Source organism: Leucopleurus acutus, assembly GCF_964270905.1.
Source record: "Leucopleurus acutus genome assembly, chromosome: 6".
NCBI lineage: Eukaryota > Metazoa > Chordata > Mammalia > Artiodactyla > Delphinidae > Leucopleurus > Leucopleurus acutus.
The window spans coordinates 58,469,366-58,489,727 of NC_139149.1; the positions used below are offsets into that span (position 1 = coordinate 58,469,366).

Sequence of the window (20,362 nt, forward strand, 5' to 3'; positions counted from 1 at the left end):
AAGAGCTTTCTTTAAAAAAAAGAAAAAGTGGCTATACTCAGTTCTTTTCTTTGGAAACTGATTCTCCAGGGAACCATAGTTTACCATATACTTTATTTGGCTACCAAAAGCAAACTGTCCCCATCTTTGATACACTGGCCCTATGAATCAACAGACACTAAATGTAAAACCAATGCTTTGAAATTTTTCATGTCATAATTTGGGGGGCTTTTCATTAACGCTGTGGAGAAATATAATGCAGTAAAAGTGTAATGCGGTCTCATGAACAACTGAAGAGCTGTTGCGTGTAAAATGCGACAAGAAATGCCTCCTAAATGTCTTATGAAACAAAAAATTTTAAGACCTCCAGTGTTACAATGTACACAGGCTGGAAAAGGGGCGAATCTTCTCTCCTACGACCTTTCCGGGCCTCACTAGCTTTACCTTAAAATTGGAAGGGGTAGAGTTCTAGTTGGATTAGGTGATCTTTAAAGCCCTTTCCAGTTCTTCAACTGTATTCTCCCTCTTCCAACTCCATAAAAGACCAGTTGGAAAACGTGCTTTGGTTAGACTTTCAGTTCACCTGGACAGTTCTTTAGATCTTTAATGAATAATACTGGCAGGTGAATCTGTGCAGAAGTCTTGGGCTGTGCAGTGTGTTTGCCTAGCTCTCTGAATCCCCTTTGTGAAGACTGTGGGACCACCACAGTGAGGCTTGTTTGCTCTCTGCTCCTGGAGCAGCTGCCGCCTTTCTTCCTTTATCCTTTCTCCAGCAAAGGAAAACGTGGTGATGTTTGTGTGTGCCTCAGATGAGGAGAATGCTCTCCAGACAGGTTATTCTCTGGGTTAAAGTGGATGGGGGGAGCACAGAGGAGCTCAGCTCAATGGGAAGACAGGTCGAGGCAGCATCTGCCCCCTTGTTTGTTTCAACAGCTTCCGTCTTGAATACACAATCTGTTGAGTGAGTTAAGAAATGCAATTTAAGCAGTAGTGCATTTCTGCTTAGTTTGTCAGCCAGTCTGGGGAGTGGAGGTGGAGAGTGGGAGAGGGAAAAGGGACACAGACTAGTTTTCTTTTTCTATTATTAAATCCCTTGTTATTTCATAATGTCCACTTTGGAGGTTCTTACTGCAGTGTAGTCTGCATAACTGTTTACTGACCAAGGAGTACTGTTTCATACTTCTAGGTAGGAAATGTCAAAATCACAACTATTTTCAACCTCTGATCTTAGTGGTCCAACTGCTTTCTATATGAACTGGTCTCACAGAACCCTACAGGACACTGTTTACTCAAACACACTACAGTAAACACAGAACCATAAACCCAGCAGAAGGGTAAGCAAAGACGAAAACATAGGAGAAGGTAACCAGGAATGTACCATCATTTCGGGAGGGAAAGGGAAAAAACAGTAAGAGGAGTAATCTTATAGAAGGGTGGAGACATTGGAAGAAGAGAAACAAGGGCAGAGTGAAGGCAAAAGGAAAAGAGAATGTACAGTAGACAGCAACAAAGGCATAGGTAATACTATGCATTCCTGTCCTCTCACATGTGGTTTGCCTAGTCTGTCCTTTATTCTATATAGATGTGTGACTAGTCACAGTAAAACAGGTAACTTCCCTTAGAAAGTTCAGCAAATGGTATATGCACAGAAAGAACTCTGGATGAATACATATCAACGTATTAACAGTGATTACCTGGAAAAAGCTTTTCTGGGGAACTTCTACTTTCTACATTTTACACTTCCGTATTTTTAAAATGTTTTTAAAGAGCACATATTACATACATGTGTAAACAAAAAAGAAAAACCAAAACAGACTTTAAAAAATTCTAACAATGAGATCGAGAGTGTTTTCCCTTCTTTTTTACAAATGTGGATTAGAGATGGTAAAGGAAGCATTATATCCCTTTCACCTTCATCTTTGCAGGAAGGATTTTAACAGGTGCAAGTTCCTGGGAATTTATATAATTAGAGTTCAGCATTTTTCTCAGTTCTTGGCAGCCAGGGATAGCCAAAATCTGTGACCCCTCACACCTGGTGTTGCTCCTAAGAGGCTTATAGTCTCAAGGGTACTTGGTCTTTCTTTATGGACAATTTTGTGAGCATGTTAGTCTCAGCTTTCCGATTGGCTTCCTAAGAACAAAAGTAATATCACATCTCCTTGGAGCCTAGAGTAGGCACTTAAGTATTTATTGATTGGCTGATTGATCACTAAATTCTCTTGGAAACTTTTTGCCTTTCTTCCTTACTCTGCATGGAATTCTTCATTCTCCAGAAGTGTGTAAGCAGGTGTTACTTTTCCAGGGCTTAGTAATTGAGAATGGATGATAGTCGATAATGGTACACGTTTTTATTTAGATTTCATGGGGCAAATACACCACTTCTGCTTTAACCCAGCTTCCCTTAGAGCCAGTGCCAAGAAATGAGGTCAGGGAAGCCCTGTCCCTCAAGATAAAACTCAACAGCTACTGTGGAAAATAGTGCGGAAGTTCCTAAAAAAACTAAAAATAGAACTACCATATGATCCAGCAATTCCACTCCTGGGTATATAGAAGAAAACAAAAACACTAATTTGAAAAGATACATGTACTCCAATGTTCATAGCAGCATTATTTACAATGGCCAAGAAACAACCTAAGTATCCATCAACAGATGAATGGATAAGAAGATGTGGTATATGTACAACAGAATCCTATCAGTCATAAAAAAGGATGAAAGTTTGCCATTTGCAACAACGTGGATGGATCGACCTGGAGGGTATATTATAGTTAGTGAAATAAGTCAAACAGAGAAAGACAAATACTGTATGTTATCACTTATATGTGGAATCTAAAAGATAAAACAAACTAGTGAGTATAACACAAAAGAAACAGACTCACAGATACAGAGAACAAACGAGTGGTTACCAGTGGGGAGAGGGAAGGGGAGAAGGGCAAGAGATAGATGTAGGGGATTAAGAGGTACGAGCTTCTATGCGTAAGGTAAGTAAGCTACAAGGATACATTGTACAACACAGGGAATACAGCCAATATACTATAATAACTATAAATGGAGTATAATTCATAAAATTTTTGAATCATTATGTTGTACACCTGCAATAAATATAATATTGTAAATCAACTATACCTCAATTAAAAAAAAAAAGATAAAACTCAGATGCATCAGTGAGTGAGGTCTGGGACCACCCTCATCCTCTTCCTTATGGCCTTCCGATCTCTTCCCTCCCTTGGCCCCTGCCACCATTCCAGGTGGCCTGCTGCTCCAACAATGGACAGGCTGTTATGCTGAAGCACTATTTCTGCTGACAGATCTCCCATAGTATCTTTCAAGCCAAGAGGTTGGAGCGGCTTTAAATGAATGTGGGCCACACTGTGCCTGAGAACAACAGCAACTCCCTTGGGACAAAGTTTGCTCTTCCCCTACAGCTAAGTTAGCCCTATCTGATCCCATTCCACTCTGCTTAATCGCAGTGACAGGCTGCTCGGGAGGGCGCAGCATGCTCCTTGCTGAGCCCACTTGGATTAGGCCTATAAATGGCTGGAGAGCCACAGAATCTTCAGAATTTCAATGTAGGAGGGGCTCGGGTAGGGCAATCTTGTTAGAAGGGGGTGGAACTTAAAGTTTCATTTGCCTAGGAGTTACATGGTCTAGAAAACGTCATTATACAAATCAAAAATGGGGGGGCAGGAGGGTCACACATGATGCCAGCTCCCCTCCCCTGCCTCCTGGCTTCCTCTTGACCCTGCTGGAGACGAAGGAAGCAGGGCACAAACAGCACGGACAGATCCTCTTGCACGCGACACTACTTTTCCTCAAGAAAACATTTTCTCTAAGGGTCCCCCTAGATTACCCAGTAACATCTCCATCATTGTCTCAAGTGATTGGTATAGGAAACAACATTCTACCAACAAGGTGGCTGAGAGTGCCCTAGAAACTTTCTGCCTGAACACAGAATCATTTGAAGCTGGACCTTAACTTTAGAGGGGTCCAGTCAGCTTAGACAGCTCCCTGTTATATGTGCAGATTATGTTTATGCAGGACTCCAAGTTCATGGAAAGAATGTTCATTTGACTTAAAAAAAAAAAATGTAGAGTAGCCCCCGCTCACCGCAACTAGAGAAAGCCCGCACGCAGCAACAAAGACTCCATGCAGCCAAAAATAAATAAAATTTTTAAAAAGCTTTAAAAAATGTAAATAAATAAAAGTATTTCCTCACACTAAAATTGAACACATTGGAGGGCAGGATGGGAAATATTCTTCTCAAGCCATAGAGTAAACTGCTAAGAAATGATCCTGATATTAAACCAAAAGGCTAATTTTTCTGATTCAGATGACAAAACTGAGAAGCAAGCTCAGGAAGGGAGAATGAAGGCACCTGAGGCTAAATGACAGCCCTACTGAAGCTGTGCAGGTCCCAGGGCACCAGCTTCCCCCAGCAGGCCACAGAACCTGCTTTGTGCCTAGTAGGAAACACCACTTTATTTCAGTTAGTCTTATGTGTTCATATGTAACAAGCTTCTTCTATAGATATGTAAGCACCTCAGTCTTTATTTTATAGTCTGTGTTTTTAAGTATCTTGCATTATAAGTAATCTTCATAAGTACTTAAAAATCTAAACTGTGTAACAAGTTACAGGATGATGTATTACAAAGCAAAATTTATTTTTAAAAGGATTTACTGGGACTTTCCTGGTGGCGCAGTGGTTAAGAATTCACCTGCCAACGCAGGACACATGGGTTCGAGCCCTGGTCCGGGAAGATCCCACATGCCGCGGAGCAACTAAGCCCATGCGCCGCAACTGCTGAGCCTGCGCTCTGGTGCCCTCGAGCCACAAGTGCTGAGTCCGCGTGCCACAACTGCTAGAGCCTGTGTGCCTGGAGACCATGCTCTGCAACAGGAGAGGCCGCCACAGTGAGAGGCCCGAGCACCGCAACGAGGAGTGGCCCCTGCTCTCTGCAACTAGAGAAAGCCTGTGAGCAGCAACGAAGACCCAACACAGCCAAACATAAATAAATAAATTTATTTTTTAAAAAAAGAGATTTACTTCATGTAGCATAATCCCTAGAGCATTTTGAATTGTTAACCTGAATTACAAATTCAGTAACTACATTATAGAAACCAATATAATTTCAATTTTATCACAAACTTATATACAGCTTTTGAAAAAGTTATATAAGTCTAAAATAAACAATCGTTAAGTAGAAGAAGGAGGAAAGAAAACAATGACTTTTTAAAAGTGAGAATGTCGGAATTTATTTCTGATTTATTTCTTTAATAAAAGAAGATTAGACTTTAAAAGATGCTAATAAGACAATCTTTTTAAAAACCAAGGTAAAAGACCTATAAAGCAATAATTAATCACAATTAATAAAAATATTTTAACATTTAAGAATGAATTTCTGGACACAGAAACTGAAGGTATTAGGAAGTTATACTTTATTTCTTGAACCCTGGTTCTGAAAAATTATTCAACATTTTTTTCAAGAAACACAAGTACAAAATCTGAATAATGGTGGGAGTTCAAATCAATGAAGTGCCACAACATAATTAACCTTCATTTCACAGATGGGAAGATGGGCAGAAATGGAGTAGAGAAGTGAGTCAGTAGTAGTTACTCAACTAAATGAAAGCAATCTAATGCCCTAACATCCAGGATCACAGATGTTAGAACTGCCACGGATCTTAGATGTCAGGGGTCCAGCCCTTTTTTATACCGTTGATCAGTATGCATATATCTCATAAATTGACAATTTGGAGGACACATGCTGGCAGTTCTTAATCTTTCTAAGGTCAGAAGGATGTGATGAAAGAAGCTAAATCAAGAATCGGTGCACAAGCTATCACCTGTGCAAGTTCATGTCTGCTTCATTTCTAGCTCATCCTGCATATCCACATCCTTGCTGAACTTACTGGAAATTTCCTCACTGGATTCCACTATGGTGGTGCCACCTGAGTTCTCATAGTGTTTCCTTTTCCTTTTCCTTCTAGTTTCAGGGAAATAAATTGTGCATTGGTTTTCCAAGGATTGGCTGAGCTGAATCACATGAACATGTGTTCTATTTCAGATGTGTTTGAAATTGGGCTTAATGCCTTCTGACATTTCTCTAGGGACTTCTAGGTTTCTTTTTTTTGCACACTTCTTGAGACTTGGTGTTCTGCTAACTCTCAGGTTCCTTTCCTGCACTCAGATTGTTGGCTTCAGTTACACTGAGGACAGATTAGCACGTTCAAAAACTCTCTCCTTGGAATTGATCTGCGTTTGAAAAAGGTGGGGCTTGAAGTCACCTGAAAGAGTACTTTTCATTCTCATCCTTGTATATTTTATTTCCCTCAGTGGAAAACATTTTTTCTTTTTATCTTTCAAGGTGACCCAAAAGCATACAAAACTGGGTCTCCAAGAAGTATAGATGTGTCCTCTAATGAACTACCCAAACTCACTCTCGTTTTTCTCTTTCTGACTTACTTCACTTCGTACGACAGACTCTAGGTCCATCCACCTCACTACAAATAACTCAATTTCGTTTCTTTTTATGGCTGAGTAATATTCCATTGTATATATGTGCCACATCTTCTTTATCCATTCATCTGTCGATGGACACTTAGGTTGCTTCCATGTCTTGGCTATTGTAAATAGAGCTGCAATGAACATTGTGGTACATGACTCTTTTTGAATTATGGTTTTCTCAGGGTACATACCCAGTGGAGGGATAGTCTGTCATACAGAGTGAAGTAAGTCAGAAAGAGAAAAACAAATATTGTATATTGACGCATATATGTGGAATCTAAAAAAGCGGTACTGATGGACCTAGTGGCAGGGCAGGAATAAAGATGCAGACGTAGAGAACAGACTTGAGGACACAGTGGGGAAGGGGAAGCTGGGATGAAGTGACAGACTAGCATTGACATATATACACTACCAAATGTAAAATAGATGGCTAGTGGGAAGCTGCTGCATAGCACAGGGAGATCAGCTCGGTGCTTTGTGATCACCTAGAGGGATGGGATAGAGAGGGTGGGAGGGAGACGCAAGAGGGGATATATGTATACATATAGCTGATGCACTTTGTTGTACAGCAGAAACTAACACAACATTGTAAAGCAATTATACTCCAATAAAGATGTGAAAAAAAAGTAAAAACATCAGGACTATGTAGTCATTAAAAAGAATGAGCTCTAAGTGTTCTAAGATTTGATGTTCATGAGTGGAAAAGCAAGTTGCAACAGTAAGTATGTGATTCCATTTAAAATCTTTACACATATTTGCCTGTAAAAGGCATGGAATGACACACACAGTGGCTGATTAAATAGTGGGATTGTGGTGTGTAGAGAGGGTGAGGAAGGGGATTTACCCTTTCTTTAAAAAATCATTTCTGGGGGCTTCCCTGGTGGCGCAGTGGTTGAGAGTCAGCCTGCCGATGCGGGGGACACGGGTTCGTGCCCCGCTCCGCGAAGATCCCACATGCCGCGGGGCGGCTGGGCCCGTGAGCCATAGCCGCTGGGCCTGCGCGTCCGGAGCCTGTGCTCTGCAACGCGAGAGGCCACAGCAGTGAGGGACCCGCGTACCACAAAAAAAAAAAAAAAAAAAATCATTTCTGAATTGTCTGGGTTTTTCACGGAGTGTGTAGTTAAATTAAATTCTTAAATATTAATTAGGAGACATCACACATGTTCACCAAGAATCCTTATCAATCTTTACTGCATTTGGAGACTGTTACATTCTTGGTTTGACTGGGTCCATGCAGAGTTCAACTCCTTCACCAGACATTCCTTGAATATCAGGTTCTTTGCTGGGTACAAGGCTACCAAGATGATTAATACCTGGTCCATGACAGAATGGAAATATGCCCCAGAATGCAGATAAGAGGAACAGCGAATTTGGTAAAAATTGACACTGTCATCACTAGGGATACATCAGCTCCCTCACTTGATTCATAACTGGCCTTCTGTAGGCTTCATCTTTCGGCAGCGCAATTGGCAGACGTCATCCTCTCATTGTTAAAAGTCAAATTTAGGATTAAGACTCCACTTAATACCGCTGAGCTCGAGGTGTCCTTGGGGAAGGAGAAGTCCCCTGAATATACCCACTCTGGTACCCAGAATAGATTTTGCAGCTGCACACAGATCCAGTCTTGTCTGTTGTCTCTGCTGAGTAATGTAGATTCTGGGACATCAAAGGGGCAGCTGGTGACTTTGAACCAAATTTTACCTTTCAACTGAATCCAGGGAAATAATTTGCAACAAAGAGCAGACGATGCAAAGTGCTATGTTGAACGCTAGATTGTGCTTTATTTTTTCCTCCCAACTTTACGTTTCCATGCACCAAAATGTTGATGCTACAAATATTGGATACCACGCTTACCTGACAGGCTTCTTCCATCCCACCTGGGCGCGGGGGCTCAGAGCGAGCGCGCGAACCGCGGCTGGAGCCCGTCTCTCGCGGCCGGAGCGGGCTCGGCCGGCCGCGGGTTCCCCTACTGGCCCCGGTGCCCGAGCCGCTCCGCCGCCTGGGCTCCCGCAGTCAGCTCCCGCCGCGCACGCGCACTCTCCCTCTGGCGGCCTCGGTGCCTCCGGTCTTCGGCACGGCTGCTACTGGACTGCTCCAACGGGCGGGGCGGGGCGAGGAGGGGGCGAGAGCTCGCGGCCACGTGACCGACGCCAACATGGCGGCGCCCAGCGGCGTCCACCTGTTCGTCCGGAGAGGTAAGCACCTGGAGGACAGCTCCGCGGGGCTTCTCACTGTCGCTCACTGGCTACGCAGTCGGGTTCAAAGGAATACACGTCCGCGATCAGACATCTCGGCGCACACGAATGTGCTTTCAGTTCTGCGGACACACGCAGACACACGATGACACATTGCCACAGGAACATACCCGCAAGTGTTCATTTGTCACTTGCCTAGATCACGTCACTGCGTGGCATCTATTTGCAGTCCCTCCTTGAGATTTATGGGACATTGTCTAAGGTTTTCTTCTCCCACGTCAGCTGTGTGATTGCTGTAGCAAACTCTTTTATTCCTGGGGCGGAGCGATGAACCTACAGTAACTGAAATGCGCCTGGACCCCCGGTTGCCGCAGAGAAAGCAACTTGTATCCGTTGGCATGATACAACACGTCTTTTGGGGAACTTGCAAAATGTGATTATTCTCTTCCATTGACTTAAAGTTAAGAAGAGGAGAAATTTTGTCTGGCTAGCTTTCAGTAGGTGTTACTCTTGTGTGAGTGGTGAGATTTTAGTAAATGTGCAAATACTTTTGCAGGTGAATCTTTGTTGGATTTGAACCGGTTTCTGAATCTTTGTTGGAAAGAACTAGGAAGTTGTTTCAAGGATGGGGGAGGAAGGAAATTAAAATATTTTCAAGGACTATTTAGGTTTCAGGCATGTAGGAACAACAGTCCTATGAGGCAAATATTATTTTCACAGTAAATAGCTACCGTTTATTAAGTGCTTTTGAAATACATGATACTGTGTTAAGCACCTAACATATGCTAGCTACCTTTTAAAACCCAGTGAGTTAGGCATTATTCTCTGCTGATGAGAAAAGTGAGACAAAGTGGTTAAGTAATAAGACTAAGATTGCACAGATTGTAAGAGGCAAAATGGGCATTTGAACATGGCACTGATTTCTCTTCTTTTCTTTTTTTTTTTTTAAGTGCTCATTCCTCTGCCCTGCATGGCATGGTCTCTTCACAGAAATCAGTGTGCAAAGTTCAGATGAGACAGGACAAGTATGATGAGCATGTGTGAGAAGTAAAAAGGAAGATGTTTTTAGAGAGGAAGGAGGTTGGTAGGCAGATAGACCTCAGTCTTTCAGTGTAATATAGTGTTAGTGGAGATGACTAAGGAGCCACAGGAAGATATGAGGTGAGAGATGTGTAAAGGGAAGGTGATGTAGGCAGTATTTTGGACTGGTTGGAAGGGAGAGTGGAGGCCAGTGTGAGAGTACAGCCTTGTGAAAAGAGCACCAATTTACATCTCTTAAGATCTGGGTTCCAATCCAAACTCTGTTTACTAATCAAGTTACTTTTTTTCTGTTTCCTCTTTTGACAAGAAATAATGGGGTTTAGACTTCTTTTTTGTGCACTGCAGGTAATGGTGAAGAGGATCTGGGCAGATAGTCAAAGTAGAGGAGGAGCCAAAACACACACACACACACACACACGTGTTTTATATACACACACATATGTATGCATATGTATATAATCTCTTTGCAGAGTATAGAAATAACATGTTCATCTTTTTTTTTTTTTTTTTGCGGTACACGGGCCTCTCACTGCTGTGGCCTCTCCCGTTGCGGAGCACAGGCTCCGGACGCGCAGGCTCAGCGGCTATGGCTCACGGGCCCAGCCATTCCGCGGCATGTGGGATCTTCCCGGAGTGGGGCACGAACCCGTGTCCCCTGCATCGGCAGGCGGACTCTCAACCACTGTGCCACCAGGGAAGCTCCATATTCATCTTTTTTGTGACTTATGATTTTGACAAATGGTGGTTCAGACAGTCTTGGAAAAAGCTATTACAGAAATAGCTATAGTAACCCATCCCACTATACCCCACAAGAGGGTTATCTTCTGACTAGAAGAGGGGGAATCTTCTCATTAGAAGAGGGAGGGAAAATATGTCATCAGGAAGAGATTTAGTGATAGGGAAAGGCCCCTTTATGGGTTATTATTCATAATTACTTTTATTATGCATTGCAGACAGGTTGTCCTGTACCACCTGCTCTCCGCCCCCCAGGGTTGAAAATGAAGGGTAAATTTATGAAGGGTACTCTCTTTTCTCTCTTCCCCCTTTTCATCCTTTTAGATTGATGTAAATTAATCCACTATAAGTCTTTATGTGCCAGGATTTATCGTCAGCATATATATGCACCTTTCCCTCTTGGAAAATGGGAAGAAGAGATTTTTTTTTTTTTTTTGGCTGCATTGGGTCTTCGTTGCTGTGTGTGAGCTTTCTCTAGTTGTGGTGAGCGGGAGCTACTCTTCGTTGTGGTGCGCTGGCTCCTCATTGCAGTGGCTTCTCTTGTTGTGGAGCACGGGCTCTAGGCGCGCGGGCTTCAGTAGTTGTGGCACGCAGGCTCAGTAGTTGTGGCTTGCAGGCTCTAGAGCACAGGGTCTGTAGTTGTGGCACACTGGCTTAGTTGCTCCGCGGCATGTGGGATCTTTCCGGACTAGGGATCGAACCCTTGTCCCCTGTATTGGCAGGCAGATTCTTAACCACTGTGCCACCAGGGAAGTCCCAGAAGAGATTTCTTAACCTCTTAAGAAGGGCATAAGGTTTCTCTCCTGACTCTCCAGCTCATTGTAGCTTTAATCACAGTACACCCTCTATATAGTAGTTACCTACTTCCTCTCTCCATCCCCACTCCTAACTAGATTGTTAATTCTTGTTGAGCAGGAACCGTGTCTTATCTATATGTCTATCTTAATAAGCACAGTACCTGGCTGAAGAGCTTACTGAATTGAGAGGCTGTTAAGACTTGTTCTCTTCTGAGGAATTCCCTGGAGGTCCAGTGGTTAGGACTGGGTGCTTTCACTGCCGAGGGCATGGGTTCAGTCCCTGGTCAGGGAATTAAGATCCCGCTTAAGATCCCGCAAGCCCTGCAGCTTGGCCAAATTTGTTCCTTCTATCATGGGCTAAGGGATGGGTGGAAACTATAAGTAGTGACATTGGAAAGGGGAAAGGATGGATTAGTCTCTTGGAAGGTAGAGAGAAGGTAACAAGAGCCTTTTAGGGATGAAGGTACTCCTGGTATTAGCACTGACACTAAATCCCTGATAACGGTGCAAAATCCCTACCCTGGGGCCCCAGGAGCTCTCTCCTTGCTTAATCTCTCACTCCCAGTTCCCACTTTATTAGAATCTTTGTTCCAGCTCTCAAAGCTGGCACATAAGATCCTTTGCCCAGTGAGTATGGGAAGGAATGGTGAAGGCAAAGAAGGGGGCATATTTTCTCTTTTACACTCTTGTTCCTTTTATGAGCCAGTCTCTCCTGGCTTGCCTCCTGTTTCTCTGATTTTCCCAGACTTCCACTAGGCTCTTCTACTTCCAGGTTTTTAAATATTAGTGTTCCCCAGGATTCTGTTCTAAGCCCTCATCCCTGTTTCCTCTCTTTGTTGTCAGCAATCAAATTTACCTACCTCAATGACTGTCAAATCTATACAGTTTTTGAAAATCAACAGAGTATCCCCTGGAACTGAACACCAGGTCTGAATGCCAGCTCTCTGTTAGGCATCTTTTCCTAGATGTCTCACAGGCCCTTTAAGCTCAACAAGTCCAGTATGGAAATGAATATTTTCCTGCACATCTGCTTCTCCGCATATATACTCTGTCTCCATGAATGGCATCGCCATCCAGGCAGTACCTAAATGTAAGTATTTAAGGGCTTTTGGTCCCCACCACTGCCTTCAGTGTCTGTGTCCAGTGAGTCAGTAAATCCCATTTCTTGGATGCCTCCAGTTTTCTGCATGGTCTGGGTATAATTCTTTATCATCCCTTGTAACTGGTCTCCACCTTAGTTAACCTTCTTCCCCACAACCAGCTGTCTTTCTAAAATTCAGATCTGATTATGATGCTTCCCTACTAAAAAAACCTCTGGGGACTCTTCATTGCTGGGATAGTCTGAATCCCTCAGCATCGAAGGATAGCACCATCTCAGTCTGGCCTCAGTTTACCTTTTCAGCTTTAGGTCCTGCCAGTTTCCTAACCTCATATCTCTGCTGAGGTTTGCCGTTGTGTACCTCCTTAATTGCTTTGCCTGCAATGTCTTTTTTCACCCAGCAAACCATTCATTCTTCAAGGCCACACTTAAATGCCATCTCTCCTTTGAAGCTGTATTTGCCTCTGCCCAGGCTAAACTAACCCAGTCTGCTTACATAGCACTCAGGGCATGCCTTTATCACAACGCGTATTACCCTGTATCAGAGTATACACACTTACCTGAAAAGTATTTGTTTACACCTCCATCTCCCTTGCTAGAATGGGAGCTTCTTAGAGACAAGAATCTTATCTTCTTCATCTCTGTCTTCCCAAAACGTGGCATACAATGTGTACACATAGTAAGTACTCAGTTTCATAACCAAATGAAAGACCTTTCAGACTGCAACCTCCTGTAGGAACATTTGTTCACAAAAGTTATATGGTAGGCCTAAAGAATAATTTATCTCAAAATGTCAGTTTTTGTCATATGACCGGCCTAGTTAGTGACTTTGTTCCCTGCCCCCACCCCCTTATAAAGTCCATCTCCCTCCAAGATTAATTTAAGGCAGTGTTACTTCTGTATACCTTTTTGGGCAACGGTGAGAATTCCAGGTAATATGATTTGTGAGTCAGACTTACTGGAGATAATTAGAAAAAAGAGGTTGGGAGGGGGAAGGGAAGAAATCTAAAAGAGAAGTGCTTAAGGCTTAAGCAGTGTAGTCATGGGAGAGAAGAAGGAAGCTGATGGAAGTAAACCCTTAGACCTAATCACTATCCTGCTGTCCTTCCACAGTCCATGTGGAGGGAACTGATGCCAGTGAGAGGAGAGGGGGCAGATTGTGGGCAAGTCCAGCAGAAAGTCTAAGAAAGGCACAGCTGGTGGGTGTATGAAATAGTTTGGCTTTTCCAGAGGGCTGTGTGGCAATGTGTATCAAGGTGTAAGGTATACATACTTTTTAGCTAACAATTCTGCTTTTAGGAATTTATCCTGAGAGAACAATAGGATGAGTGTACAAAAATGGATAAATAAGAATGTAACTTTATAATAATGGTAATTGGGAAATATTCACCATAATCTGAAATGTCCATTGGTAAGAGAATGACTAAATAAATTATAGTTTATCCATGCAATGGTGTGCTGTGCAGCCATTAAAAAGATGATGTAGATATACTGTAGACTTAAAAAGTCATGGACATGCATAGAGGAGAAAAGGCTGGTATAGAACAGTAAGTCCCACTTACATAAAGTTTGTATCTTTGTTTCCTTATATGTATATATGCCCAAAGAAATATCTAGCATGATGCTCACCCAAGTGTTCATAGCTCTTATTTCCAGATGGTGAGATTGTACTGATTTTTACTTTCTTTATAATTGATGTGTTTGAATTTTATACATTGAGAAGATAGCATTTTTATTTTCCAAAACTTTTTTAAACTTTTTTTTTAAACCAAGCAAATATAAAAGATATCAAATGTTTGAATGGGACCAGACCCAAGGGAAAAATTTCTTTTACTGTGCATATTCTCTGCAACAAAGCAAAATGTCTATGTAATTTATAATATAGGAAAGGAACACCTTTGAGATTTCCATGATCAAGGAATGGTAACTGGAAATTACTTATATATACTCATTACTGTAATTTAAGATGCATATAATGCTACTAATATTTTATTATTCTTGTCTTTTTTTAACAAATGTACAAATTTTTACAAGTGCTTTTGTTCATTTGTGACTCTAAGGCCATAGATTCTTCCACTAAGAATTTTCTTATGATAGTGGTTTTTCAAAAATTTAACCTCCAGGTAGGGGAGAGGCTATATTACATAATAAATTAGGTACTTTAAACTTTTGTCAACTGACCTGAGATCCTTACTGTTTTGTATAGCTTCAGTAGGAAAATGTATCCTCAGTTTCATCAAACCAACTTAGAAATCATCTTTTGGGATGCAGGCCATGGATGGTTTGGAAAATATCAATACTATTAATAAGGAGCTTCCTGTAACTTAAACTCTATTCCTGTTGATAGCTGAGAATGGAGATGGATTTTTGCTATATGATTTTTTTAACAAGTACCTTAATACAAATACAAATAAACTCTGTTATGATATGGCTTGTTACTACATAAATTAAAGCATACTTAACAATCAAATCATAACCCTGAATTCCCTAAAGTCAGACTTGTCCCTCAAGCCATGTGTGCTCTTACGTTTTCCCTCTGCCTGAAATAGCTTTCTGTAACGCATAGTTCCTGTCTCCCATTGAAATTATGAACTTTACTACACAGTACAGGGCACGTAGACCCTCAATGATAAATGCTGTGCAGTCATTAACCAAAAAAAAAAAAAAAAGGTGTTGACCTCTATTTGTTGACATGGAATGATATTCACAACATACATTATTTAGAAAATGCAAGTCATAGAGCAATTTAATATAATCTTATTTTGTGAAATCAAATACTGATGTATCCATGTGTGTCAAAGTATAGAACATACAGAGAGAGAGAGAAAGAAAGAGAGAGAAAGATAGAGAGAATGGCATTCACCTACATAAATATTCACAGTTTTTATGAAATGTTCCCTTTCCCCAAGCATTGGGAATCTTTGAAAATGCAGAGTAGATGCTATGTATCTTTGGGAATTTGGCAAGATGGGAGGAGAATAAGATATATGCAAAGCTTCATTTGAACATTATCTTGTTTTTCAGTTAAAACAGTTTTTTCTTGTAGAGATTGGATTTTCTTTTTTAGCTTTTGAATGTGCAGAATTTCAAACATACAGAAAAGTGGAGAGAGCGGTACATACCCATCACCTAGTTACAACAGTCATCAATTTATGGCAGCTCTTGTTTCATCTTTACCCCCAGCCACTTCCCCTCCCCAAGCTGGATTATTTTGAAGCACATCTCAGATATATAATTTCATCTGTAGGTTTTTCATTATGTATCTCCAAAAGCCAGGAGCCTTTAAAATTTTCTTCATATATTGCACTTATCGGTTCTAGATTTTACATTTGGTTCTTTTCTTATAGTTTCCATTTCTGTGTTGAGGTTTCCCAGCTGTTTACTCACGTCCATCTTTTCCTTTAAGTACTTGTACGTACATATTTATACCAGCTGTTTTAAAGTCCTTATCTGTTCATCTGTCGTCTGGGTGATCTCAAGGCCTTTTTCTGTTTTATTGACTTTGGCTCACATTTTTCTGTTCTTCATATATGTAATTGTATATTCTTCCCAAGTGGATAATACCTTGTGGAGATTATGCTGTTCCTCCAGGCGTGGTTTTCTTCCTTGGTAGGGTGGATCTGTTTGTTTTGCTCTTAGTACTAGAGTGTGGCTCTTACTCTAGTGCAGAGTTCAGCAAACTTTTTCTATAAAGGGCCAGATAGTAAATATCTTAAACTTCTGTGGCCCTATCGTCTCTACTGCAGCTACTCAAGTCTGTTAATATAGTACAAAGGCAGCATAGACAGTATATAAACAAATGAGCGTAGCTATATTCCAATAAAATTTTATTTATAAGAAAGACAGTGAGCCGGGTTTGGCTCACAGGTCTTAATTTGCCCACCTTTGCTCTGCATGTGCGTGGTTCTTATTCCACTGAGGGCCCACTTATTCAGTTCTTATTCCACTGAATGCCTGTGGGGCTCAGTGAGGTCCGTCTTCTCGGGTTGGGCTAAGACTTCAACTTCTCCCAGCCCTGCAACCTCTGGACTCTCTATTCAGCTCTCAGCCTTGCACCAGCCGCTGTCTGGTAGGCCTTGTGCCTCTCTGTTTCCCAGAACCCTCAGTACTGCACAAATTCCAGCTGCTTCAGCAGCCAGCCCTCTGCTCTCTGCCTCCCTAAGTAAACAGTGAGGGGCTGTGCTTGGCTTGGGCTCCATCTCCCAAGGCCACATTTGGGACGGTTTCCGCAGGCAGAACACTGGAGCCAATCTGGGCTCACCTTGTGTACTTATTTACCCTCAAGGTTCACTGTCCCACATTGTTCAGCAGCCAATGCCAAAAAATAGCTCCTTCACGTTTTGTCTAGTTGTCTAGTCATTTAAGGCAGGAAGGAATTCTAGTACCAGTTATGCCAACATGGCTAGAAGAGGATGTCAGTTATTTTTTTTTATTCAGTAAGTTTATTTTCCCAGGGTTTTTTTCTTGAAATTTATTTGTTGAAGCAACTGACTCGGCAGTCTGCCCTAATGGAGCTTTCCACATTCTGGATTTTGCTGACTGTATTTCCAGTGGAGTCATTTTAAATGTTCGTCTATTAACTGGCAGTTAGACCCAAGGCCTGACTTGATTTAGGTTACATTTTGTTGTTGTTGTTGTTTTGGGCCAGAATACTTCCTAGAGTATTGCTTTTTGTGATGTTAGTGGCCACTGGTGATCATTACTTGGCTCCATTAGCTCATTAAGACTTTGCAAAATGGTAATATTTTAATTCAGTCATTCCTTCTGCGTTTATTAGCTAGAAGATATCTACAGAAAGAAACTTTCGCAGCAAGTATTTGATTACCCTGATAGACCTCATCCTGAAAAGTTAAATGTTTGATTTGTTCTCTGTATTTACCAGTTTTTAAAATAACAAGTTTATCCTCCAAAAGTGACCAATGAGTTGTGTTTAGAACTGTGTGGATTTATGTTTAATTGGGTATCTACTTCCTTAATTTTCTGAAAGTATATGAAAGGATCACGCAGTGTGGAAATGTAATCCTAAAGCAAGATTGAAAGATTATAGAAAGAAGAGCAAAAGCAATTGACAGAAATAGCATTTAAAAAAATGAATTTAGGGAATTCTTACTATAACAATGTTAAAGTGGGAGGTTATAGAGTAAGAAAGGATTGAACATCCTCCAGTGTTTGTTGCAAGTTGAGTCCCATGGTGTTAGTCCTTCACACTGCAGCAAGAGGTTCAGTTTTGTATCTAGTGAAACGTCAGATCTTGTGCTTAGAATAATATGCTTCTTAATATCTAGAGAGTGATTATATATCAGAAAAAGTAACTGGTAAAGATCTGATTTTGGATCCTGTCTCTACAACTTATTATCACGTGAATTTAAAAAGTAACGTAATTTTCCACTCAACTTTTCTGTGACCCTAAAGCTGCTCTAAAAACTATGTCTATTAAAAAAAACAACTTAACCTTTCTGAATTTCACTTTCTTCACCTGTTTTCAAAAAAAGAAAGGGTCTAAAATTATCTAAGTTAAATGAAAATTAAGAAATTAAGTGGGAGAACCTGTGAAAGTGTCTAGCACAAGAAATGTCCCTTCCCTTTTAGCAGATGTTCTCCATTGGTTGAAGCAATTACAAGGAAGCCCAGATTCGGGGAAGGGGATATAGAGTCCCTCTTGATGGGATACGTGTCAATGAATCGAGGCAATCTAAGGCTGTTTCTTGAATACAAGGTGAAGGAAGAAGATGGACTCCTCAAATACATTCAAAATTTTGTCTATATGGACACTTTCCTGAAGGAAAATATGCGTGACTTTCATTAATTTCTCGAAGTAAGATGATTTGAAAAAACAATAGCATCTCCCTTAGAATATCAATATTCTTTGATACCCCTCCCACTGAGAAGTGGGGTCTCACTTAGTTGCTCCACGACACGTGGGATCTTCCGGATCAGGGCTCGAACCTGTGTCCCCTCCCCTTGAGTCTAGACTGTCTTGTGACTACTTCAATCGAAAGAGAATTGGGGAGGTGATGCTGTGTGACTTTCAAGGCTGTCATAAAAGGAGATGCAGCTTCTGCTTTGTTCACTAAAACAGTCATGCTGGCAGCTTCAGCTGCCTTGTAAGAAACCCAACTACCCTGGGGCTTCTGTGTTGTGAGGAAGCCAAGCCACTTGAAGAGGTTCTTTGAAAGTTATCCAGTCAGGAGACCTAATCTTTGAGTCATCCCATTGCAGGCACCAGACATGTGAATGAGCCTTCAGATGGTTCCAGCCCACAGCCCTAGAGTCATCCCCAGCCAAGTCGTCTTCTTTACTCAGGGCCTCAGATATCATGCAGCCTCAGACATTCATTCCCAAATTCCCGACCCAAAGAATCCATGAGCATAATAAAATTATTAGTTCTGTTAAAACACTGTTAACTTTTGGGTAACTCGTTACAAAGCAGTATTAACTAGAACACTATGTAATATCTAAGAGCCAGCAGCAATTAATTTTCAGTGGAAAACCTAAAGGACAACTTATAGGTAGTACATGCAGGCAGGCAGTCACAAAATATCTCCCACAAAACTTGGAGTCACCACACACAACAAGTATGGCTTATCACCAGATATTTATTTATTTATTTAAAAAATTTTGTTTAGACTTCCCTGGTGGTGCAGTGGTTAAGAACCCGCCTGCCAATGCAGGGGACACAGGTTCGAGCCCTGGTCCGGGAAGATCCCACATGCCACGGAGCAACTAAGCCCGTGAGCCACAGCTACTGACCCTGTGGTTTAGAGCCCGCAAGTCACAACTACTGAGCCTGCGTGCCACAACTACTGAGCCCGTGCGCCTAGAGCCTGTGCTCCTCAACAAGAGAAGCCACTGCAATGAGAAGCCCGCACACCACAACAAAGAGTAGCCCTCACTGACCGCAACTAGAGAAAGCCCGTGTGCAGCAACGAAGACCCAACACAGCCAAAAATAAATAAATTAATTAATTAATTAAATATATATATATATTTTTGGCTGCCCACACTGCTTTTGGGATCTTAGTTCCCTGACCAGGGATTGAACCTGCACCTCAGCAGTGAAAGCATGGAGTCCTAACCACTGGACTGCCAGGGAATTCCCTATCACCAGATATTTATAGTCTAGATGAAGTTTATTAATCTGGAGTCATTTTTACCATAAGTGATATTACTCAGTATCATGGCTGACTTTCCACATTTGCCAGGTTTCCAAAGAGAACAGAGCTAGAAAGTTAACCCAAGGTCAAATGTGTCAATAGAGAACTATCCATTGAGAAAAGCAAAGTAAGAATATTAATATTAGACAGAATAGAATTTAAGGCAAAAAGCATCAAAGAGGACAAAGAGGTTCATGGACCTTTTCTCTTTCTACCCTCACTATCCCCTTAATGATCTCATTAGTCATATGACTCTAATAACCCATTAAGCTGTTGCCTCCCATGTTTATGCCCTCAGCCAAGACCTTTCTCCTAAATTCCAGACTCATACATCCATCTGCTTACTTGACATTTCCAAATGTCAAGATCGACATGTGCAAAACTCCAAAACTGGACTTCTAATCTCTTCCCTAAAATTTGCTCCACTCCAAAGACTTCCCTACCTTAGTTGTTGGTAATTTTATCCTGTCAGTTTCTCAGACCATAAACCTTCAAATCAACCCCAATTCCTTTCTTTCTCTCACGTATCCAGCCTGTCAAGAAATCCCATTGAATCTACCTTTTTTAAAAAATAAATTTATTTATTTATTTATTTCTGGCTGCGTTGGGTCTTTGTGGCTGCACATGGCCTTTCTCTAGTTGCGGTGAGCGGGGGCTACTCTTCGTTGCGGTGCACGGGCTTCTCATTGTCGTAGCTTCTCGTTGCAGAGCAGGGGCTCTAGGCACGCAGGCTTCAGTAGTTGTGGCACATGGGCTCAGTAGTTGTGGCTCGCGGGCTCTAGAGTGCAGGCTCAGTAGTTGTGGTGCATGGGCTTAGTTGCTCTGCGACATGTGGGATCTTCCCGGGCCAGGGCTCCAAC

At 41.7% G+C, this 20,362-nt stretch overlaps 1 protein-coding gene across 1 annotated transcript in view; it reads left to right on the top strand.

Annotated features, from left to right (window-relative positions):
* Window positions 1–8,610: 8,610 nt before the first annotated feature.
* METAP1D (methionyl aminopeptidase type 1D, mitochondrial) overlaps window positions 8,611–20,362 on the top strand; it is a 78,871-nt gene continuing 67,119 nt past the window's right edge. The window contains exon 1 of the mRNA XM_082840662.1: window positions 8,611–8,677. Coding sequence (XP_082696788.1) covers window positions 8,638–8,677 — 40 coding nt within the window. The 5' untranslated portion in view covers window positions 8,611–8,637. The remainder of the gene's footprint in view (window positions 8,678–20,362) is intronic.